A 24,255-nucleotide genomic window follows, 5' to 3' on the forward strand; every position below is an offset into this window, starting at 1 on the left:
ATGTAGCCTATCCTGGGGAGGTTCGTTGGCTCATCCATCCATCCATCCTTCATCCATCCATCCATCATCCATCCATCATCCATCATCCATTCGTCCATCCATCCATCATCCATCCATCATCCATCATCCATCCATCCATCATCCATCCATCATCCATCATCCATTCGTCCATCCATCCATCATCTCATCCATCCATCCATCCATCATCCATCCATCCATCCATCATCCATCCATCCATCCCATCATCTATCCATCATCCATCCATCATCCATCCATCCATCATCCATCCATCCATCCATCATCCATCCACCATCATCCATCCATCATCCATCATCCATCCATCCATCATCCATCCATCATCCCATCATCCATCCGTCCGTCATCCATCCACCCACCCATCATCCATCCATCATCCATCCTCCATCCATCCATCCTCCATCCATCCATCCATCCATCCATCATCCATCCATCCACCCATCCTCCATCCATCCATCATCCATCCATCCATCCATCATCCATCCATCCATCCATCCATCCATCATCCATCCATCCGTCCATCATCCATCCATCCATCCATCATCCATCCGTCCGTCATCCATCCACCCACCCATCATCCATCCATCATCCATCCTCCATCCATCCATCCTCCATCCATCCATCCATCATCCATCCGTCCGTCATCCATCCACCCACCCATCATCCATCCATCATCCATCCTCCATCCATCCATCCTCCATCCATCCATCCATCATCCATCCATCCACCCATCCTCCATCCATCCATCATCCATCCATCCATCCATCCATCATCCATCCATCCGTCCATCATCCATCCATCCGCCCATCATCCATCTATCCATCCATTCATCCATCCATCCATCCATCCATCCATCATCATCCATCCGTCCGTCCATCCATCCATCCGCCCATCATCCATCTATCCATCCATTCATCCATCCGTCCATCCATCCATCAATCAATCATCCATCCGTCCATCCATCCATCCATCCATCCATCATCCATCCATCCATCCATCATCCATCCATCCATCCTCCATCCATCCATCGTCCTTCCATCCATCCATCATCCATCCGTCCATCCATCCATCCATCCATCCATCATCCATCCATCCATCCATCATCCATCCATCCGTCCATCATCCATCTATCCATCCATCATCCATCCATCCATCATCCATCCATCCGTCCATCCATCTATCCATCCATCCATCCTCCATCCATCCATCATCCTTCCATCCATCCATCATCCATCCGTCCATCCATCCATCCATCCGTCCATCATCCATCCATCCATCCATCATCCATCCATCTATCCATCATCCATCCATCATCCATCCATCATCCATACATCCATCCAATAGATATTTACATGACTCTCATATCGCCCTGTTTATTTCTTTCAGACTCCTTATCATTTCATGAAATTATCTCTTGTCTGTTTTTACTGTTGTCTACCTCTTCCATCTGGAACGTGAGCACCACAAGGGCAGGCACGTGACTGTCTTATTCACCTGTATCCCCAACGCCCGGCACTGTCACTCTGGTGCCAGAAAGCAGGCCCAGCCTGGAGACGGTGCCTGCTGCTTACTGTTGTCCAGGCTGGTGGCCGGGGGTGGGGGAGAGAGGGACAGGACTGAGGGTCATGGCTGCCCCATATTGACCCTCTGTGTCCTGTTGACCCAGATCCTGGTCCACATCGGCTTCCTGACGGAGGAGTCTGGGGACGTGTTCAGCCCACGGGTGCTGAAGGGCGGGCCTCTAGGGGAGATGGTGCAGTGGGCCGATATCCTGGCTGCCCTCTATGTCCTGGGCCACGGTCTGCGGGTCACAGTCTCCCTGAAGGAGCTGCAGAGGTGAGTGTTGGGGAGAGGCACTTAGCGCTGCACTGAGGGTGGGGAGGGAGGAAGGGGAACCCATCCCTCTGGAGCCTTTGCTCCACCTGCAGGTCCCACAACCCACACACCCGGGGAGGCTTCCTGGTGTTCTGTATGATATTAGCATTCCCTGATGTCCTCCTCTGCCTGCTCAGCCTGCCTCCTACTTCCTCCTTGTGGACACCCTGTTCATGTTTGGGGTGCGCCAAGGGAGTGTATCTGCATAGTGCTGTTCAAATGGGGTCCCGGTCTCCATCTATGGGCCCACAGGGGCCCTGCTGTTTTTTGCTCAGGGGCTGACAAATACTGTCCTGTGGAACTGAGCCACATCATGCAGATGGGGTCCCCTCTGCCTGCCTTCCTGGTGGGCTCAGCGTAGACTTGGCATTTCTCTTTTGGAATTAGACTCCTTCCTGAATCTATTCTGGGGGCTGGGGACCAGTAAGACCCGGAGGGTGGTGGGGTGGGGAGGTGATGCCTACCCTGGTCCTAATGCTGGGCTTTCCAGGGTCCCACTGATACTATTGGAGATGGAAGACAGGTGATTAGAGGCTCCCCAGGGTGCTGGGGGTGGGGGATGGGGCTAAAGGCTGAGAGTGTGGGATGTCGAGGGAGGGGGGTAGGAGTGTGTGTGGTGTGTACGACTGGGCTTATTTATTTACTTATTTATTTGGCGACTGGCTGGTACAGGGATCAAACCCTGGACCTTGGTGTTATCAGCACCATGCTCTAAACAACTGAGCTAACCGGCCAGCCCATTCTGGGTTTATTTTAACCACTATATCTGTGGGATGTAGAACTACGTTAGATTTTTCCTCCTGTATGTATTAATATTTATTATATAATATTTGATATATCCAAAAACATATGTAAATTATGTTGCCAAGCAGAAGAATAAAACACCCTCCCACGCTTCCGCTGTCCAACTAAAGGTCTAGAACATTGTGAGGGACCCCGTGTCTGCCGGGGCAGGCTTTCCCTTGCCCGTCTCTGCCTCCCCTCAGAGGAGGCCTGTAATTTAAATTTTGTATTTATCATTATTTTGCTTTCTTTTTTTAAAATTAGTTTTTCCCGTACTTGTGCATCCATAAATAATATGTGGTTTAGTTTAGTCTTGCTTTGTTTTTGAGTGTTGTAAAAACAGCGTCTACTATATGTAGTCCCAAGACTTGATTTTTTAGTCATTATGTTTCAAAGATTGATGCATGTTGTTGCAGGTAGCTATATCTCATCCATTTTCACTGCTACGTAATATTCCCCTGTGTGAATGTACCATAATCAATTTTTCCAGTCTGTTGGCTTTTTTTTCCTGTTTTTCAAAATTATTTTGAATAGTGCTGTGGCACTATTCTTGTAACATGTCACCTGATGTACCTGTGTAAGTTTCTCAGGATATAGACTCAGGTGCACAATCGTTGGGTCTTAGAGTGTGTGAAAAATGAGCTTTACAAGATAATGCCAAATGGTTTCCCAAAGGATTGCACCAATTCACCGGCCAACCAGTGTGTGGGTTCCCACTGGGCCACAGTCTCACCTGTACTTAGGGTTACCAGACACCCTAACAGCGGTGTGATGTGGCATCATGGTATCTTGTAATGGTCTTGACTCGCGCTTCCTGACAGCGAGTGGGGCTGAGCGTCGGGCATCTGTGGGCTTGCTTGTGTTCCCTCTTCATAAAATGTCCATTCATGTCGTTTGTCCATGTTTTTGCTGGGTTGTTGATCTTTGTTGTATTGAGTCATAAGAGTTCTTTATACAAGGAGTCTTCAAAAAGTTCATGGAAAAATTTGTATTATCTTTTAATTTTATTTTTCTGCGGACTTTTTGAAGAACCGTCGTATGTCATGGATATAAATCCTGTGTGAGTGCTATGTCTTTTAAAATCTGCTAATGCGTGGCTTGTCTTTTTAATTTCTTTCTCTTCTTTTCTTTCTTTTTAAAAAAATTCTACTGTAATCAAAAAGTTATCCATCTTTTTCTTTATGGTTGGAGATTTTGTGCTCAATTCTCTTCCTCCTTTTCTCTGGCATTTTGATGAGATTGTTCTAACTTTGCCCCCAGGGCATAACTAGGAAGGCCACAGAGTTGTTTGAGCATGAATTGACTTTTCTTCATCAACCCATTAACTTATTCTCAGGTGGTGTACAAGCAGAAATGCAATTCCCCTCCAGAGCCCACCCACTTCCCCTCTGGAGCCCACCCACTATCTTGCTGGTCTGTTGGTTCTAGACGTCTCTCTGTTTCTGATTGGCATTTCATCCTGGCCACCAATGCTGATGCTCTGGAGCACAGGAGTGTTGGAGAGAAAGGGATGCTGTGGGGACAGCCATGGACAATCTTAGGTCCCTAGGGACCAGAGAATGCCAGTCCTGGACAGCTGCTCAGCCTCTACAGTTCTTCCCTGCAACTCAGAGGGTAGAATGTCCCGGAATCCTGATCAGAGGGAGGAACCAGGACCAGTTGTATTTAATAGGGGAAGGAGGCTGTGTCTGGGTTGTGTTGTTTAGGAGGCCACTAAACAACCTAGCGGTTTGAAGGATTTCATCCCCGTGGCCTGAAATTCACACTGCTGGGGTCATTCTTAGGTTAATGCACTTGTCTCCAATTGACTCAGTAAAGATGAAACAGTGTCTTCAGACACATGTGGAACAGGGGTCAGGTCAACTTTGAAGGGGAGGAAGGTGACAGGGACTAACAAGGGGGCTGCACACTTGTGGAAGCACAGTCTGGGTGAGGAGTGGGTTCTGGGGGAGGAGGTGCCCACATTGAAATTGCAGGTCTTCCCCTTCTGGCTGAATGTCACCTGAATGGTAAGGACTGGGACTGGGAGCTGTCCCCAAGTGCTGGTGCTAAACCCACAGTAAGTTCCCAGTGCTGGGAGAGGGAACCAGCACATCCCTCACTCTGGCTGTCACCCCAGTGGCATTTTGTTGTCAGGTCCAGCTGTCCACACTGCACAGGCCACTTCAGAGCCAAGGTGTGACCACTGCTGCACACCACGCTGCACCCACCCTGGCTCCCTCAGAACCGGGAGTGTAGGAGGTGCACTGCCACAGCCTGTGGAGCGCAGTGCTGCAGAGGCAGCTAATGTGTGCAAACAATAAGCAGAGGCAATCTTGCCCTGGTCTGGAAGCTTCCTAGAGGAACTCAGATGGGGAAGGGATGAGGAGGAAGAAGAGGACAAAGGACCTGGACTGGGGGAAGCTGAAGAGGACTTGGGCGACTCATGGATGGCGTAGTCAGAGGCTGAGCTAACCACGGGCCGGCCAGACCTGCCCCAGGCAGAGCAGGGAGAAAGGGTCTGGGACCTGAGGCTCCTGGGTCATCAGAGAGCCCAGGCGCAGTGGAAAGAATCCTGGGGAGGGGGCTGTCCGGAGCCCCTCATCCCAGGCTCTGACGCACACCAAGTCCCTCGTGTGTGGAGAACATCCTTCTGTCAGTATCACTGACACCTCACCCCACGTCATGGTTAGGTGAAGTCACGTTTGTCAAACAGCACTCAGCGTGGTTCCTCCATTCTGACTGTGCAAGATCTGGGGCCAGAGGGGTGAGAACCTGCTTCCTTCACTGCTTCCTCCGGGAATGGGAAGGCTTCTCCCATGCACTCATGACAGCGCAACACGACACGGAGAAGCTTCCTTTTCCGAAAGGAGCAGTCATTTGACAAGTGTCCTCGAGAGGCGGAAATTTAACTCAGTGGCTCTGCCTCACAGCCCATGCTGGGGTTTCTCCTGCCGTTCAACTTCACCCTGAATTCTTCCCTGCCCAGAGCACTGCCTCCTCCTCTGGCCACTCCCCTGGGCCAAAGCATGACAGTGGGGGTCACTGTACTTGGGATGCCCTGAGAGGGAGGCCCTGCTGAAAAGTGCCCCGATTGGAAAATACTGCCTGCTGCCCTCTCCTTCACTTCTCACTCACACACATGCATGTCCCTGCACACATGCACACAGTGCACACCCACTCACATGCATGCACACATGTACATGTACACTCATAAGCCTCTGCACCTTCACATGCACACATTCGTGCACACATCCCGTGCACATGCACACACATATACCCATGTGCAAATGTATGCTTCTGCACATGCAAGCATAATACACCTGTACACGCACACACATGCACACCCCTGTGGACATACATGCACACCCCAGTGAGAGTTGGTGTCTTTCCACCAAGGCTTCACTTCCTGCCAGGCTCCTGCAGATCTGAAATTCCCAGAAGCAGGGGCTGCACGGAGAGGTTGCCCACCTCTGATTTGCAGTTCATTACATGGGCAGGCCTAGGGCTGAGCTCAAATGCTCTGGCTCTTGGTCCCCTGCGGGGTGTATGTGTGAATGAACATCTTGCTCAGACAGGGCAGAATGGTGTAAACAGTTCAGCCACCTCAGGGGATAGCCTTAGGAAGGTGCTTTCTAAATCTGTTACCGGATACAATTTAAAAACAACCGAAAGAGTAAAAATAAAAACAAGGGCTGGCCCATGGCTCACTTGGGAGAACGTGGTGCTGATAACACCAAGTCAAGGGTTAAGATCCCCTTACCGGCCATCTTAAAAAATAAAAATAAAAACGACCAGGACAATTCCCCAGTTAAGTCTGCAAAATTACAGCATCAGCTGAGGTTGCAGTACGTTTAGGGTGGGATTCTTAACCCTGGCTGCAGCAGAACCGGTTTGGGCCCACTCCTGGCGTCTCTGACTTAATCAGCCCGGGGTTAGATTAATACTTGAGCTCAAGTATCAATTTTTTAAAGCTCCCCAGGTGATTCTAATGCGCATCAAGGGCTGAGAAGAGGAAAAGCTTGAGGCTGTGGCTTCTTTAAACACCCCCTCCCGAAGATGTGGTCTGGATAGCTGTGGGGTTGGGACCTTGCAGAAAACGTAAACTGATCTGCATGCCTTGTTCAAAGGAACTGTCCTCAGTGTCCCCAGTGCAGGTCCTGAGGGGGGGAGGGGATTAGAGCCTGGGGTGGTGGCGTGGGTCCTGGAAGATTTATAGAAAAAATGTGAGGGTTCCTCTCGAGTCCTCGTCTGCACTCCTGAAAGCACCCAGGGACACTTGGTTGCAGGAGTGGGGGCCAAATGGAGGGGGGTGGGCCTCAGAGGCACCCCTGGGAGGTGGCACAGATTGTGCGGCCTGTTGCATCCTGCTGGGGGCATTAGGTGGGAACCTGCTGGCCTGGAGTGCACCTGGGCCACTTTCTTGGATGCACTTTTCTTCCTTCTTCCATCACAAGGTGGAGGGTTTGTTCATCGTAGCTGGAGGTTAGGACAGATAGGAGGCCAGGGTGGAGGCCGAGCTTTGGGCTCCTCAGCACATTCTCTGCCGGGTTGCCCTGATGCTACATAAACGCAGGCCTTTCTTCTCGGTGGAGATTTAAATACAGCTTGACATGTATGTGAGTTCCCCAGAGTTGCTGTAACAAAGGGCCCCAAACTGGGCGAGTTAAACAGCAGTCACAGTTCTAGAGACTAGAAGTCCAAGATCAAGTTGTTGGCGGGGTTGGTTCTTTCCAAGGCTGTGCGGGAGAGTCTGCCCCAGGCCTGTCCCTGGCTCTGGAGGGGTGCTGGCAGTCTTTGGAGCTCCTTATCTTGTAGAAGCATTGTGCTTTTGTCCTTGCCTGGCCTTCTCCCTGTGTGCATATCTGTGTCCATATGTCCCCTTCTTTTTAGGACCCCAGTCATACTGGATTAGGGCCCACCCTAGTGACCTCATCTTAACTTGATTACCTCTGTGAAGACTGTCTCCGAATAAGGTCACATTCTGAGGAACTGAGGGTTAGGACTTCAACGTATGAATTTTGGGGGGACACAATGCAAACCCATAGCAAGATAGTCACCATTTCAGCCTGGATAGGGGTCCTGGGCAGAGATACCCCTGAATACACGTGGGCCTGCAGGGAGGGGCAGGAGCATCGGGCCCCCCTCTCAGCCAGGGGAGCTGTCCGTGGCAGCAGCAGCAGGCGAATTTGAAAATAGGTCAACAGCATGGGAAGGTAATCGGAATGTTCAAAGTCTCGGCTTGGCTTCTGCAACAGAAACGTGTCCCTTGGTCGGCAAAGCGACCCGTGTGGGAAGGGGCAGGAGAGAGACGCGGCTGTACGCGTGTTGTAGTTTATTCACAGATGTTCGCAGCAGATGTCTTGGCTACTGACTAAGCGACAAAGCCGGACGGATGCGGCTCTTCTCTGCTCCTCCTGTTTCGGTGTTTTAATTAACTGGCTCACTGGAGTGATGTTTGGGGTGATGCGCAGAATCCACATCTGGCTTTGCTGCTGCAAGATGTTTCCGGGGTGAGGGAGGTGTAGTGTGGGAACAGTGCCCTCTGTGATAAGACTGCAGCGAGGGGACATCGGACAGTCCCCACCCACGCCCCACCATGCAGGGCAGGAAGGGGATGTGGAGCCAGAGCCCCTGCCCGTCCGCTGCACCCCGAGACGTCCTCATGCAAGCCCGGATCCACGGTGGGCATTTAAAGTTAAGCTTTTCCCTTCCTGCCTGCCCAGAATCAGCTGCGCTCATCAATTTTATTTGCATAATTTCAAGCATCATTAATAGTACATGGCATGAGGAAAAATTACCGAGCTCTTCCTCCATCCATGAGTGAAATTGGGTTTAGTAGAAAATTAGTTGACTTAACTGGCAAATGATGAAAGCTTGAGAGGAGAATGTTTAAATAAGGAGGACAAGGAGGGGAAACTCTTGGCCGTCAAGCATGCAGCCGGGCTGGAAATTGGTCTCCTACCTGGGGACGTTTGTTCAAGGGAAATACCAGGGAGGGTCCCCAGGAATGACGAAGGCAGAGACCACATCTCGTTCCTCTCGGGCAGCCCAGCTTGACCAGCTGAGGCAGGTCTTAGGGTTTGAACCCATTCAGACCTGGCTATGACTGGCCCAGACTGGCCCAGACTGGCCTGAACCAGCGCAAACTGGGCCCAGCTACTTAAAACCAGCTGGAAGTGATCAGAACCAGGCTGAACTAGGCAGCTCCAACCAGCCACTGGGTGGAGGGTGCTGCCGTTCCTTGAAGGGGGAAGAAGAGAAAAGCTCTGGGTTTTGGGCACAGGGAAGGCTTTGTACTGGGGCTCACACATGCTGAGTTAGAGGTGCCCCCGTAGAGGCAGCTGGGTGATGGGCCCGGGCTCCAGGGAGGCGCGAGTGGAGACAGAATCTCGAAATCAAGGTGAGTGAACCTGAGCATGAATGAAACTGCCAAGTGCGAGGAGAAAAGCTTGAGAGCACAGCCCTGAGACGCGCCGCCATGGAAAGGCCTCCTGGGGAAGGGGTGTTGGCAGAGGAAGGTGTGGAGTCATGGGCGCCAATGAGAATATGCTTCTAGAAGGACGGCGTGGCCAGTGATGTCACATATTCGCTGAAAAGTCAAGTGAGAAAGAGACTGAAAAATGTCCAAAGAATCTGGCCACATGGAAGTCATTGCGGTGGGGACAAAGGTCATAAATTTAGTGGGCTGTAGAATGAGGGGGCTGGTCAGATAACAGTGGCTGTGAGTGGAGGTTTTTCTCCAGAGGGTTTAGCTGTGGAGTGGGAGATAGAGAAAGGACAGCAGCAGGGGGACAGCAGCGTCAGAGGAAGTCGTACGAGTTTCCTGGAGCTGCAGAATCAAAGTACCACAAACTGGGTGGGGTGAACAATACAAATTTATTCCCACCGTTCTGGAGGCTGGAAGTCTGAGATCGAGGCGTCAGCGGGGCTGGTTCCTTCTGAGGCTGTGCGGGAGAATCTGCCCCAGGCTCCCTCCAGCTCCTGGTGGCCTCAGGTGGCCGGTGACTCACAGATGTCCTTCTCCCTGCATCTTCACATCCTCAACCCTCCAGGCGTGTCTCTGGGTCCAAATGTCCTCTCTTTATAGAGACACCCAGCATATTGGATTAGGGCCCACCCTAATGACCTCATCTTAATTATCACCTCTGTGAAGACCCTATTTCCAAAGGTCACATTCACAGGTACTGGGGTTAGGACTGCTACGTCTTTTGGGGAGACACAATTCAGCTGCAGTGGAGGGGATGCTTGCTTCCTTTTCAAGATGGGAGTACTTCCAGCATGTGTAAATGCTGATGGGAAGGAGCCAGAAAAAGAGCGAGGTTGAAGGTACAGGAGGGAAGCATCCTTGAGAGCAGCCCAAGGGGGTGGCCTCAGGGGGAGGGACAGGAGGGAAGGGAAAGCGAGCAGGCTGCGCAGGCCATGCAGACGGGGAAGGGGCTGGGGGCCGGGGGCCGGGGGCTGGGTTCCTATTGCGTCTTCCACACGGGAGGGAGGCAGAGCATTTGCTGGAAGTAAGGTGGGGGCGTGGGAGGTGTGACGAGAGTGGGCATGACTGACACACACTGAAGCCCAGCCTCAGGCTTCACCAGATTGGCAATGCGTTTTCCCTTAAAAAAAAGGATTTCAGCCAAACACAGCAAAATGTTAAGTCTTGATGAGGCTGGGAAGTGGGAGCCTAGTCGTCATTAGGTCATTAGATTGTTTTCTACAATTGTCTGAAATACTTTACACGAGTGCACAGGTGGGAGGAGGGGAGCAGCTCTTGGTGCTCAGCAGAGTCTGTAGCAGCGGCTCTTCCCTGCACCCAGCTCCAAGAGGTGGCGCAGAGGCACGCGATGAATTTACACTAAAAAAACCTCTGGCCCCTCTCCCCTCTCCTTTTTTCCTCTTCACCCTTCAGTTCCGAGGAGACATTTTAATCTCCTGCCCAGTGTGGACCTTTGGTTAGAGGCACCTGTGGGGAGTGTGTCCCTGGGCTGGCCCTGCCCACTCTCCCTACTTGGCGATCCCTGGCTGAGCAGGAGCACACAAACACACCACCATCCCAGCTGAGACACCCGACAGCTGGACACCTGATCCACTCTGATCCACTCTGATCCACTCTGGTTGGCCCATTGGAACCTTTTCCCAGGAATTGGGACTTGGGCAACAAGACCTAGACTGCAGAGAAGGGGCCAGAGAAGGGGCAGGAGCAGGCTTGTGGAGTGGGGGCAGGGTCACGCTGGAGCAACCTAATCCTGTGGAAGGTCGTGACTTCTGCTGCTGCTCTGGGGGCTGCCCTGGCTCCTGCCCTTCAGCCTTCTGCAGGATCCAGGAGAGACGCATCCATCAAGGCCCCCCCCCCCCCACTCCATGCCACGCTGGAGCGACAGGGAGTCTGTTTCATGCAAATCAAGGCCCCTGGCCTAGTGTTAACCTTGGCCAATACACTAAACATGCTAGGTCACCTTTCCCAGCTCTGACCTGCTCCTTGCTGTGTGGGAGAGCTTCCAAGGAGGAGACATTTAAATGAAATCAATCGAGGGATCTCATGAAAGGTGCATACAGCCCAAGTGGGGGAGGGGGGGAATTTGGGGAGAGTCAGATACAAAACCAGGAGAAGGGCCAGCTTCTGAGTGCTTTTGGGGGATGCTTCAGTACATCTGTGCATCTCGGGGGCCATGAAGGAGGTGGGGAGCAGCTCCCTCCACTAGGGACAGGTCTTGTCAATGGCGGCTGGAGAAGAGGAGGTGGACAAACTTCTTGAACAATCAGTTCAGGAGACTGGAAAGTGCCACCCATAGAAAGGGTCAAACTGCTGCTCTGGCCCCTCAGCACAGGGGCAGGGCTGGCCTGGGGCTTTTTTACCCTTGGTGAAGCCAGCAGAAGCAGCGGATGGTATGAGCTCCTTCCACCAGCCCCTCCAATCGCAAAGGGGCTTGGAAGAAGGGAGGCACTTTCCCGGGAGCCAGACTGCTCTCGGTGCGCTGGAGCGCGGCCAGACTTCCAGGTTGTCTGAATCCAGGCTGCCAGGGGCCTTTGTCTTTCCTCTCTGCCTAAATCTCCAAAACAGTCTTTTCCCAAGGCCCCTGCACAGGCTGGTTCTCAACAAAGGTCTGTGTTACTGGGCAGAATAGTGAGAGCCCCTGGAACATGAGAAACACCTGAGAAAATCCCCAGTGCCCAGGCGTCAGTGCAGAACAATTAGATGGCACCTTGGGGCCAGCCTCAGCACCAGGGGCTGTACCAGCCCCTTGGTGATTCAAACCCGTGGCTGGGGCTGAGAACTACCGTCTGCCTACACTGAAAGCATCATTTGGATGAGAAAAGCTTTGATTCATACTCAGCATTTATGGGCATTTGTTACATAAATCGAGGCCTGTCTGCAAGGCCAGGAACAGCCAGAGGGTCACATTCCCATTCCGTTCCTCTTCCTGCAGCAGCCCTGCCGCCCTGGGAGCCGGCGGGGAGCATCTGCTGATTCATCCAGCTCTCCTGGGAGCGGGCCCTATTCTTAGCCCTGAGTCTGCTTACTGGGAGGAACACTGGGGAAGAAAGTGTTGGCTTTGGATGACAGTCCCACATGTGGGACACCCAGGATGAGGGAGATGCTACTCCCTTGTGTTCCCTTTTGGAACCCCTGGCCCGTGCTTCATTGAGGCCTTGGCTGCAGAGCAGCTGCAATGTACTGCCGTCTGCCTTTCGACGCCCCTTTCCTCCAAGCCACTCACTCCGAGGGGGCCTGGCAGGTCTCCCCAGCTGTGGTTACCCCGAGGGCACCAGGGTATATGCTGGGGATGTTCAAAGGCATCTGCCTTTGCAGGGAGCTGAGGGTGGGCCCATCATGATGGCACTATATGGCTTCTTCTATTGGGCACGGGAAGGTCAGCCATCCTGGCAAGAAGAAAACACCATAGGAGAGTATAACCCCTTCCTCGTTAGTGATCCTAACCTCTGCTTCCTAAAGCAGCTCATTAGATGCCCACTTAAATCTCTGGGCTGCTTCTTTACGCTCCCCGGTGCTATGGGGATGAGACAGTGGTTTGCTCTAGTAATGGGCCATCGGAGAGAGAGGGGCAATGTCCACGATGCTCAGAAGAGGCTCCGGGTGGGGTCAGAGGGCTGTCAGGCCCCTGGGGAGACAGAGCGTGGCGGCTGCCCTGGCCATGTGTTCCCAGTAATGAGACGTGTCTGGGGAAGCTGACGATCCCTGTGCATACTTCAGTACCTGCAGCCAAGGTTCTTTGAGCACTTTGTAAGAATTCTTTTTAATTAGGTCCTTCCCACACAGAGAAAGAAAGAGAGAATAGTGTGTTCCAGAATTTGAGCACTACCTGGAGAGATTATTTCTAGCCACAAACCAAAGGCACAGAGAAATAAAACTCGAGGATTTTTAGCTTAGAAGAGACCGTGGAGATTGGTCTAAGCCCTGTGTTCCAGAAGCGGAGGCGGACACTGGAGCGACTCAGTGTCTTGTGCAAGGCCACTCTGCAAATTCGTGCTGGAGCTCGTGTCCAGGAAGGTTTTTTTATTGCAGCAGAACGCAGTATTTATTTTTTCTATTGGGTGTAGGCTTTTTTTTCCCCCTCTTCCCTTATCCCATCCATCCTACTGTTTGATCTTTTAGCAGACAGTGACTGAGTGAGTCAGTCCTTCCCTGGATATCTGCTGAGTCTGTAGGTTGTCTGAGGCCAGTTGGGAGTCCCAGGCAGGTGGCGGGGGTGGGAGGAGGAGCTGGAGAAGATGGGGCCTCAGCACCTCTGGGAGGCCAGGCCCTGGAGCCAGGAATGTGGAGGGGTTGGCTTTAAAAAAAAAAAGTAGTAAAATGAACATCACATACAAATTCCCATCTTGGTCATTTTTAAGCGAGCAGTCCCGTGGCATCAAGTACATCCACACTGTTGTGTAACCATCACCACCGCCCTATCCAGAAGTCTTCTTGCAAAACTGGAACTCTATACCTATTCAACAATAACTCCCTATCCGTCCCTCCCCCGAGAGGGTGGCCTTTCGGGTAGATTAGTTTGGGTAGGGCGCAGGGGCCAGGCTATAACCAGGTGACCTTTAGAGTTGCTCATGTCCCTGGATCACCCCCCGGCCCCATCCTGGTATTTAGTCTCCCACTCACATGGCCTGGGGACGTTTAGAAATATATTCTAAGCACCCAACTTGGCAATTCCATGGAAGCTTCCCCATCCTTCCCAAGCTGTGGGCGTGGGTAGTGGGCAGGGGGAGGGGTGCTTAGTGGATACATTTAAAGTACCCTCCCCCGCTGAGATGCCCACTCACCCCCCATGGGGTCTTCCAGCCGCCCCACCCTGTGCTAAGAGTCCAAGAGAAATGAGAACTTGGCACTGGTTATACGGAAATGTCTGGGCAGGAGGCTTTTGAGGAGTCAGCACGGGAGGCAGAATTGTGCAGCCGCATGTCCCTGGGTGCCTCTGGCTGAAGGTTGCTGGGCGACAGTTTCTCATTTCATGTCACTGCTCCGACCAACCACTTAGCGTAAAATTGCTCATAAAAGTGAACTTAAATTACAAGTGATAAAACTACAGTCCACTCTCCTGAGAGCTGAGCCTCTTTGCTGTCCACGGGGCAAAGTGCAGATTCCTGGTGACAGTGGCAGTGAGCAGCGGCAGACACGTGTCTTTAGAGAAGTCACCTCAAATTGAAAATCCTTGTTCCCCAGGACTGGGAGACCATGTGGTTTCTCACTGACTCCTGGGGATGCTGCTGTCTCTGGGCCAGTTTGTCACCCTTTTCTCCTTCCTGCTGCAATGTCCTTTGGAGCCAAATGTAGGGCCACTTGTATCCAGCTCCAGGCCAGCAGGCCAGTTCCCTTTTGGAGGCACCAAGAGCTTGACAGCCCACGACGACACCCCTCGTCCTTGGCCTCCTCTCACTCACCTGCTCTCTCTCCCCACAGATGTTTTTTTTTGACCAAATGTTAAATGTTTAAACCAGTTCTTCGTAAGAGGCTCCCCTGATCCATTGGTTTGTTGATTTGCTCATGAACACAACAGATGTTTATGAGGCCAGATCCTGTCCCTGGCCCTGAAATTTCAAAGATGACATGACCCTGTCCTCATGGGTCCCCAGTTGGGAGGAGGTGACTCAGGATAGTCACCAGGTATGACCCAGGTACAGAGGGAACGTGTAGGGTGGGGGATGAAAGAGGAGGAGTAGGGTTAGGGCACCTCAGGCAAGGCTTCCTGGAGGATGGAGGCGATGCTTAGGTTAAGGAGCCGGAGGTGACAGGAGTCCTCTGGGCCCAGGGAACAGTTTCTGTCAAGGCAGGGTCTGTTTCATGGAAACTTCGGTGGGATCAGAGGGGAGGGTTTGGTGATAAGGATTTTGGAATTTGTGCTGCGCCTGGCCTCCTGTAGGACGGGAGCAGGAAGTGTCTGGTCTCACTTGTAGTAGCTGGACCCTGGTGACAGCTGCTTTGGTCCTATTTGCCATCTTGCCCTGGCTGCCTTCTCCATGTGTTAATAGTCTTCTGTTTTTCTCTGCTTTAGTCAAGGCTTTGACTGCACACTAGCAGGGGCATGCATGTAGGGGCCCATTGCCCAGCGGGGCGCCCCTCCCCTCTGGGCTCTAGGGTTTAGGATTGCCAAGGTTTAGGGCTGGTGACCTATTGGGTTGGGGCATGGCTGCCCACGTGGGCCCCGCACAGGGGTGGGACTCAGTGATAAACACAGTCTTCTGCTCACTCCACACACATCCTGTGGCCCCGCTCACACCATCAAGAACCTGGTGTGTCCTCCCTTGCACACGGGGTCATGTGGCACCAGGAGAGGCCACTGCAGACTTGGAGCTCAGCTGGAGCTCCAGCAGTGGGTAGGCAAGGAAGGGTCTTAGAAGTCCTGGTCCAGAAGGAAGTGAGGAGTCTTGGAAAGGGTCAGACCCTGGGGAGATGTGACCAGGTTACATTGTAGAAAGACTCGATCCCGGGGCCGGCCCGTGGCTCACTCAGGAGAGTGCGGTGCTGATAACACCAAGGCCACGGGTTCGGATCCCATATAGGGATGGCTGGTTCGCTCACTGGCTGAGCGTGGTGCTGACAACACCAAGTCAAGGGTTAAGATCCCCTTACCGATCATCTTTTTAAAAAAAAAAAAAAAAAGACTCGATCCCAGCTCCACTCCTTCCTGGCTGTGTGACCCTGGGTAAATTACTAAACCTCTCTGTCTCCCAACCTGTAGAGATAGGGACTGGGGGAGAATGGATCTGATCTCACAGAGTAGTTGCCAAGATGAAAGGAGTCGATGAATTAAGTTGAAAACACGTAGACTGATGCCTGGGTTCAGAATGTGAGCTGTGAATATGAAGATGATGGTACATGCCTTAGAACATAAGCGTGGAGTTCTCCCAGGAGAGGACAGCGACTTGCTCCAACCCATCTGTCCTCTCGGTGGCCCTGGTGTTTGGGGCTGGAGTAAGGGATGTGGCTGGTGATGGGGCAACAAAAAGGAAGCCCCTGGGACAGAGGGACAATACATTGCCTGGAAACCAACCAGAAATATGTGGGAAAGGCAGTCACATGACTGGGGCAGGGAGCAGCTCTGAGACCCACCTACGGTTTATATTTTCAGAATTGTCTTAATTTTACCAGAGCCAGATTCCGTGCGGGAGGGACAGCCACCCCCTTCCTCGCTTCTGCAAGGGAGATATGGAAAGGGAGATACCTTTTTGTCTTTTTGTTTGTTGTGAGGGGAGCTGAGAAAGAACTAGAACTTCTAGAGCCCCGGGGCAGAAATGATGCTTCTTTCTTGGGCATCAGTTTTACTGGCGGAGTTTTAGGGGTGAGAAAGCCCCTGCTTCAAAGAAAACATAGCAATGTCACGCAGAGTAGAATGGAGAACTTGCTTGACACTTAACACCACCAGATATTTCATGAAGTCTCCAGGTTGGGGCAGCTGCTTCCTGGGATGCTCCAGACTCCTCTTCCCAACCGTGTGGCCACTGGTTGGAAAGAGGGGGCTACAGGGGGGTTGGAGGGGTTGGGGAGGAGCCCTTGGCCATTTTTAAGTTTATAGATAAGAAATGAGGAGAGAATGGTTATTAGGTTTTTGCAGTCCCATCTTCACACTCAGCAGTAAAGGTTCTGGCATGACTGGAAGCCGGTGTGGGGGCAGTTCAGTGAGGCTGGGGTGCCCTGGCTAGTGGGGGCCAGAGAAAGCCCCTCTCTCTTGCCACCCTTCTTTACAGGGCATGGGCTGACCCCTGCTGCCTCAGTCCCACTGCATCGCACGCAGCTTCCCCTGATGTCTTTCTATAATAGTCCTGTCGGCAGGTGACCATAAACATCACTGGAAAGGTGCCACTGTGGACAGTGTGCTCAGGGGACAAGGTACCCAGGCCCCCTCCCTGAGAGATGTGCTGAGCATGTGCAAAGAGTGCAGAGGCTTCCAGGCTGGTACTTTTCCACCGGGCGTGAATTGTTGCAGGGAGCCAGAGACACCACCCAAGGAACTGACCAATGGTCACCCTTTGCCATTCGCGAGCTGGTGACCTTGTCAGAGCTCCTCACCTCCCCAGCCTGTGTTTTCGCATCGTGTGGATCCCTGGAGGGGCTTGCTGGGAGGGCTCTGGGACCTCTCGCAGCGCTGGCATGGGCACCACGGATGCATGGGAGGTGGACCCCGGGGAGGTGGGCCAGTGGCCTGGCCGCTTCCCCACTGGGGTCAGAAGTGGAGGATGGGCACATCCAGCCCCATAAGGTGGCACCTTCTGCCCACCAGGAGCAGATGGAGGGGCTCATTGCTCTGCCCGGGGGACCGTCCCTTGCCTTTCTCCATGCCCTCGGCTGGGCCGGCCCCTCCTCCATGCTGCCCACACCCCCAGGTCCTTGCACTCCAGGGACAGGGGCTGCATCCTGTGTGGCTTGGTGTCCCCGATGCGGGGCACGGGGCATGGCACCCACCATGCACTCAAGAAACGTTTGGTAAAGAGAATTAATGTGAAGACCCGGTGGGGGTGCTGTCTTGGGAGGAGGTGACCTCTGGGGCCCCTGGACCTCCCCTTGTGGTGGAGTTGTCAGCGGAGAGGAAAGGGGGGCCAGGTCTCTGTGATGGGTGCCCCACCCCCCACCTGGCTCAGGGGCTCAGCACAGACTTAGAGAATGAGTGACCAACTGCCACATCATTCCCTGCAGGGGGAGAAACTGAGGCTGTGGGGTCGGTTAGGCAAGGCTCCTGGTGGGAGCTGCTGGGTGTTACGGATGGTCGCAGGGAGTTTCAGTAGCAAAGGAGTTGAAATGGGCAGTCATTGTCGCCGGGACAGGGGGCTTTGAGCAGATGTGGTGATTCTAGAAAAAGCCATGAGATTGTGGCCATGTCCTTAAGGCTCCAGTGAGATGAAACGACTCCAAAGCTTCAACCAGATGGGATGCCAGATGGCAAAAGGGCACCACCGCCATTCTGGCCGAGCTGTGCCTGCTGGGTCACCAGAGGCAGCCCCGTCCCAGAAGAAGACCTGCGTGTAAATCATCCTGCAGACAGGGCAGGCAGGCCCCTCTGGCCTTAGGGGACTCTGAGCCTGCACAGTGGCCAGAGTGGGGAAGGTCCCCAGAGGCCCGCAGGAGCTCACTGCCCCAGTCAGCTCCTGGTGCCAGGGGCTGGGTCAGCAGAGCAGGATTATACTCTTCTGAGGCAGGAGGCTTGGGACCCTTCGGCTCCAAACAAACAGCTGAAGATGTGCTGAGGACTGTGGCCAGCATGTATGGAGCTTTGTGAAAGTTAGATAAAGGCTCCTTCTCTGGGCTGACGCAGCCCTGCAGGGAGCACGTTTGTGGCAACTACAAAAGGTGCCCTTTCCCCCCTCGACAGGTAACCTAGGCCAGGTGCCCGGCTTGGCAAGGTAGCCCAGACTGGATCTCAGTCCCACTTGCCTCTGGTTGGACTCTCTTGTGCAGTGAAAAACCTACACAACTGTCCACGGCCATCCTGTTAATTTCTTTTCCAAGAGTCTGTGCTAATCTCACTGCCCTTTTACAGTACCCCCTGCCCCAATTTTATCCTGCACTGTAGGAACCAGGGTGGCTGGTTGGGAAGGTGAGCTTCTTGCGGCTCAGACTCTGAAGGGCTCTTCTTCCAGTAACTTAGGGGTGCCGCCAGGCCGGGGGAACTGCCCGCTCACCATGCCCCTGCCTTTCGACCTCATCTACACCGACTACCATGGCTTGCAGCAGATGAAGCAGCACATGGGACTCTCCTTCAAGAAGTACCGGTGAGAGGGCAGTGGGAGGGTGGCAACGTGGCACAGGGCCCCTCCTCATGCCCTGCCCCCGTGTCCTGGCTGCCAGCCAGCCCCAGGGTGGGAAAGCTGCATGTCCTGTGTTCTCCTGCCTTCTGCCTTCCCCTTCCCCACCGCTTGCATCCCAGATGAGCTTTGCCTCTCTGCTAACTCAGATGATAATTAATAAACCACTGGGAGTCACCCCATTGCCCCTCTGCTGCATGGAGGCTGGGGGGCGGGGGTCAGAGGTAACCTAGATGGAAGGGGGCAGAGGGGTTGAAGGGAATGGGACAGAGGACCAAGGCAGTGACCTCTGCTGTGGGGACAGAGCCAGTCCAGCACTCCCCTCCCCACCTCCCTTCTGCCACCCCACCCCCTCTCGGCCTGGAGAAGGCCAATGCCATCTCTTTCTGTCTCTCTGCAGCCAGCGGGATACAGGGTTTAATTTAGCACAGAGAGCTGTGCTATTTATTACACTTGCTCCAGTCCCATTGACTATCCCACATGATTTTATTAGGAAAAAAAATGACAGGCCACGTTATTGCTTTCATTATTAATGCGTGTTCTCTATGCACTTGGCGCGCTCTCCTCCCACCCCAGTCCCTTCCCTGGGGGAATAGTGCCGACCTCAGCACTCTGCGGACACTTCTGGGTCACTGGGAAGGACGCTGGGATATGGGAGCCACTTGGGATGGTGTCTGAGTGTTAGTGCTTTTCTTTGGGAGCCTACCCCCTGGGGTGGGAGGGATGGAAGGGGAGTTTCTGGGACTGTGGCCCATTGAAACTGGCCTCAGAATGGGTCTGGCCCATGGTTGGTTGATCCTACAGGGACAAGGCCCTTCTGGGCTTTGAACTTGAAGCTTCTGGAGGCAGGCAGTGGGACAGAGCCTCTGCCCAGGTGGAAGGTCCACCCCTGGAGTAGCCAACTTTGCAGAGACAGCTTTGAGGCACTGCCCTCCTAAAGATAGCCCCATGGGCAGTGGCTTGTCCTTCAGGGACCTGCCTTTCTGCATCTCGGCCCCCATAGGCTGGATACATCCCAGGGGTTTCAGGCTCCTGAGCACAGGGACTGAGAACTCCCTACACAAGGACTGCTGCTCTTTGCCCAGGAAGGTGCAAATCATGTACGTGACCCCTGCAGCAGCAAGAAAGGACTCCACCCCAAACAGCACCTCCCTTCCTAGGCTCCCAATGGGTGGTGGTGATGGCTGTCAGTTCCTGAGGACTAACCATGGACCATGGGCCAAGAGCTTCCATACAACTCAGAAACAATTAAGCTGTTGTTGTTCCTACTTGACAGATGGGGAAGCTGACTCAGAGAGGTTAAGGCACTTGCCTGTGGTCCCACAGCCAGGTGGTGTCTGAGCCCAAGCTCTAGCCACACACTGCACTACCCTGACCCAGCCACCGGCTGATTACAGCATTTGTGGCTGGGGCATCCCCAGCCCAGGGACACGCAGAGAGGTTGCTGACCCCGGTTCCTGGTCTCTGGGGGGGCAGGTGCCGAATCCGTGTCATCGACACCTTTGGAACGGAGCCTGCATACAACCACGAGGAGTATGCCACGCTGCACGGCTACCGGACCAACTGGGGCTACTGGAACCTCAACCCCAAGCAGTTCATGACCATGTTCCGTGAGTGCCCAGGGGCAGGCGTGGGTGGGGGCGGGGCAGGTGGGGCCTCCTCGTGGTTTTCAGAGGTGGCACGGGAGGAGGCAGAGTCTCATTCCTCCCTCTCTTTCCTTCCCGGGTGGTGGGGGGGAGTAGGCATGCCAGGCGCCCTCCTCCCTTCCAGCAAGTGTGTGAACCAGGAGGGGAGCCTCTTGTGGTATTTGGGGAACAGGAAGCCTGAAGGGAGCTGCCCAGGTGGGGTGACCTACCCAACGCCAGGGGACGTGGCCTTTGCCTTCCAGGAGAGGCCAAGCACACAGTTCTGGAACGAAAGGGATTTAGTGGCCTTCCAGAAAGAGAGGCATTCCAGAGTGGGCTGGACAACTTCAGTGGGTGGCAAAGGAGCAGGAAGCCTTCTCTAAACAGAGGGAACAGATGTAGTAAGATACGTGTGGAAAGAACCAGAATGTTCTGGAAATGCAAGAGCTGGGGTAGGCTCCAACATTGGGAAGGATGGGAAATAGGGCTGCAGGTGGGGCCCTTGGTGGAAATCCACGGATGGAGGGTTAAGGCAAGGATCTCGATCGGAGCTGAGCTTCAGCTATTTTTAATGAGGCTCTAGCGGACATGCACACACTGACCTACCCTCTTAAATGCAGTGCACTGAAAATAATGTGGCCTCTTCTTGACAGCCCAGGGTCAGGTCTCTATCTTTCTGGCGCATGTGGCTGCCTTTCCGGTCAGCAGAGGTGTTCAGAGCTGTGTCCCCTCTTTCTGTCAGTTGTTTAATGTGGCTCTGTCCTCTTTGTTGGGAGGCTATCAGCTGTCACTTTTAATTGTCGTCAGTACATCTGCCTCCAGCAGCATCTTGCAGGTCTAATCTGCAGCTCTTTGAAGGCTCCAGGCCAGAAAGCTAGATAAGCACCCTTGTTAGGATGAATCTAAATTAAGAACAAAACAGGTTCTGAGCAAAGTCCTGAGGGACTTGCTTGTAAGTAAAGTATAGGATCTTTATTTAGCCTATCAAATTCATGGCATCTCTTTTGGGTGCTTAGAGTTTCCTTTTATTCTCCAGGTTTCAGGCTGTATTAGGGGCAGATGTGATTTCTGAATAAATAAGTCATGGCTTGATTAGCTCCCGGAAGGCTGGGGAGGTGGGAAGATTCCTGTAGCCCGGGCAATCCAGATGAGGAAACTGAGGCCCAGAGAGGTAGAATGACCTGTCTGAGGTCACCACTCTGTGGGGACCAGACTCCCTCTCCAGGGGCCATTTCAAGGTTGCATGAGGTTTCTCACTGTCATCCCAGGAAAAAAGCGATTGGAGTAGGATGGGACACAGGGAGCAGACTTCTGGGTGGGGGGAAAGAAATAGGGTGTGGAAATGGGGTGGGAGTGGGGGACTGGTGATGCTTCAGGCCTTGGAAGAGGAAAAGCTACAGAGTTGAGAGCTTTAGAAGGAAAGCAGTCAGATATGAGGCTGCTAAGAGAGAAGTGGAAGATCAGGGAGCAGAGGAGTGGGGTCTTTTAGCGAAGGTTCCTGGGTTTGTGTTTGAGATACACTGTAAGTTCTTGAGCTAGAGAATGTCATGGAGAAAAAAAAGTTTTGAGGTGTATTATCCTGGCAGGCTGCAGATGGCCAAAGGGGAGGTGGAGGAGGGGGAAGCAGGAGATGGGTTACGGGGCTTCTGCAATAACCTACACTGAGAAAATGACAACTTGTCCTGGGGTGGAGCCCACTGGACGTGGACTTCCAGACCTGGCAAACTCCTATTCATCCTAGAAAACCCCAATCCAAATGTCTCTTTTTTACTACCACTTTCACTGATCCCCTCTTCTCTTAATCCAGGTAGAATGTATCGCCTCTTCCCCTCTATTTTTATAATTCTTAAACTTAACTTAATAGAAGCATATATTGAAAGTTATAAATAATAACTTTATAAAAAAATAAAGTTATTTGGCTATGCATTATTTCCCCTGATAGATTATGAACCACTCAAAAAGGGGCCACTGATTTCTCTTAATCTCCCTGGAGCCTATCTCTGTCCTCAGAAAACATTAATTGGTTGAATAAACCAAAGAAAGAGGGAACAAAAAAGGAAGAGAGAGGCTTGCCACTTTTAATGATACACAGAGTCGAGGAAGAATTCAGGAGCAGACCTGTTTCCCCATCGAGCTGGTTGACTTCCCCAGCGAGCTCACTGGGAGGCTGGCTGCCTCTCCTGACCTTACCCCTGGCCTGGCCCCAGGAGCTCTTTGCTTAATGGTCCCTGTTATTTTAATTGGTTGCAATACTTCCCTGTCCCACTCCCACTGGTTTAGCTAATTGTGTTCTAAATCTGTCCCTTCTGGCAGAGTCAGTGGAATGAAAGGCAGCTTAGGGATGGAGTCTTCACCTGTAGAGAACACGGAGAGAGGCCTGGCTCCCCAGCTGGAGCCAGAGGGGACGGATGCTGGCCCGGCAAACAGGGTCAGGGAGGACCCCGTCTGCTTCCTGGGGCCTCTCCTGGGCTTGGGCAGATCCTCTTGAGACAGGAGAACGGTCCTCCCATGGAAAGGACTCCAGGCCTCTGGGGCGCCTCCGGGGCGCCTCCTTACGCTCCTGAAGTTCTAAATGAGAGATTTTGTTCTGCAGCCAGCAGAGGCCCATTCATGCCGTAGTCGGATTTTTAGACCCAAGAATCCTTGAACTTTTGGGGGCACTTCCGCAGGAAACCATTCTCTTTTCTAAGATGCACCAGATATTGATTAATTAACTAAATTAATTAATTTAACTACATTAAATCTACATGCTTCATTAAAACACATGTTCTGATTTGAGAAATGTGAACGTGTAGAAAACATGCATCTGAAATGGAGAAACAGTGTATGTGGAATCAGAGATGTCCTGGGAAGTAAAACGTGTGCTGCTGCCAGTCTTGCTCACCACGGCCTCTTCCGGGTAGGCAGGTAGATTCCATCTAATTGGATTCAATAAACGTTTTATTCAAGATCCTCCTGCACAGAAGGGAGGCTCTCGTGCAGATGTCCGGCTCTCGTGCCTGCTCTCCGTCTCTGCTGCGGCAGACAGAGCTAGTTGGGGCACAAGATAAAGTGCATTCCCTGCCCTGCTGGGTTGGGTTCTGGGGGCGAGTAAATCATTCGGTGAGGAAGCCCCAGTTCCATCTGCGCTTTGACAGAGGCCTAGCCACAGCAGATGGTCTGCAAAGGGAGAGCACGTGGAGCCCAGAGAGGCTTCTGGGAGGAGGTGTCATCTGAGTGAGGCCACGATGGCTGAATAGGATTTCCCCATCCAAGAAAAGGGAGGAAGGCGATCCAGGCAGAGGGAACAGCAGGGGCGAAAGCCGGGAGGTGTGGAGGTGAAGATGCGTCATTCACGCTTCATTCAGCCAGACCAGGCTCTGTTCCAGGTGCTGGGAACACACAAGTCAACGAGCCAGAGTCACTGCCCTCCTGGTGCTTGTATTCTGACAGTAATATGTGAACAAATAAATGTATAACACCGGTATAACGTCTGGCTGGTGAGTGTAGGGTAAGAGGACAGTGAGTGACTGGGGTCAGGAGAGACCTGTCAGCAGGGCCACTGAGCGCAGACCTGAGAGAGGAATTGGTCCAGCAAGTGTCTGTGGTGGGAAGACAGGTGTGGAAGGGGGAATGTTGCTTTGTGTTGCTTCGCCCCCCACGGATTTGTCACCCCACTTCCCCTGGGTGACAGAGATGAAAGGATTACTCAAAGCCCATCTCTTTGGAGCAG

The 24,255-nt window shown here is 52.9% G+C and overlaps 1 protein-coding gene across 1 annotated transcript in view; it reads left to right on the forward strand.

The window, feature by feature from the left end:
* The window catches only part of MGAT5B (mannosyl (alpha-1,6-)-glycoprotein beta-1,6-N-acetyl-glucosaminyltransferase, isozyme B), a 76,059-nt gene that overhangs the window by 33,988 nt on the left and 17,816 nt on the right, over positions 1–24,255 (forward strand). The window contains exons 8-10 of the mRNA XM_008591096.1: positions 1,703–1,872; positions 18,754–18,885; positions 20,395–20,528. Of these exons, the coding sequence (XP_008589318.1) occupies positions 1,703–1,872; positions 18,754–18,885; positions 20,395–20,528 (436 nt within the window). The remainder of the gene's footprint in view (positions 1–1,702; positions 1,873–18,753; positions 18,886–20,394; positions 20,529–24,255) is intronic.

The sequence above is a fragment of the Galeopterus variegatus genome, unplaced genomic scaffold, assembly GCF_000696425.1.
Source record: "Galeopterus variegatus unplaced genomic scaffold, G_variegatus-3.0.2 Scaffold6627, whole genome shotgun sequence".
Lineage (NCBI taxonomy): Eukaryota > Metazoa > Chordata > Mammalia > Dermoptera > Cynocephalidae > Galeopterus > Galeopterus variegatus.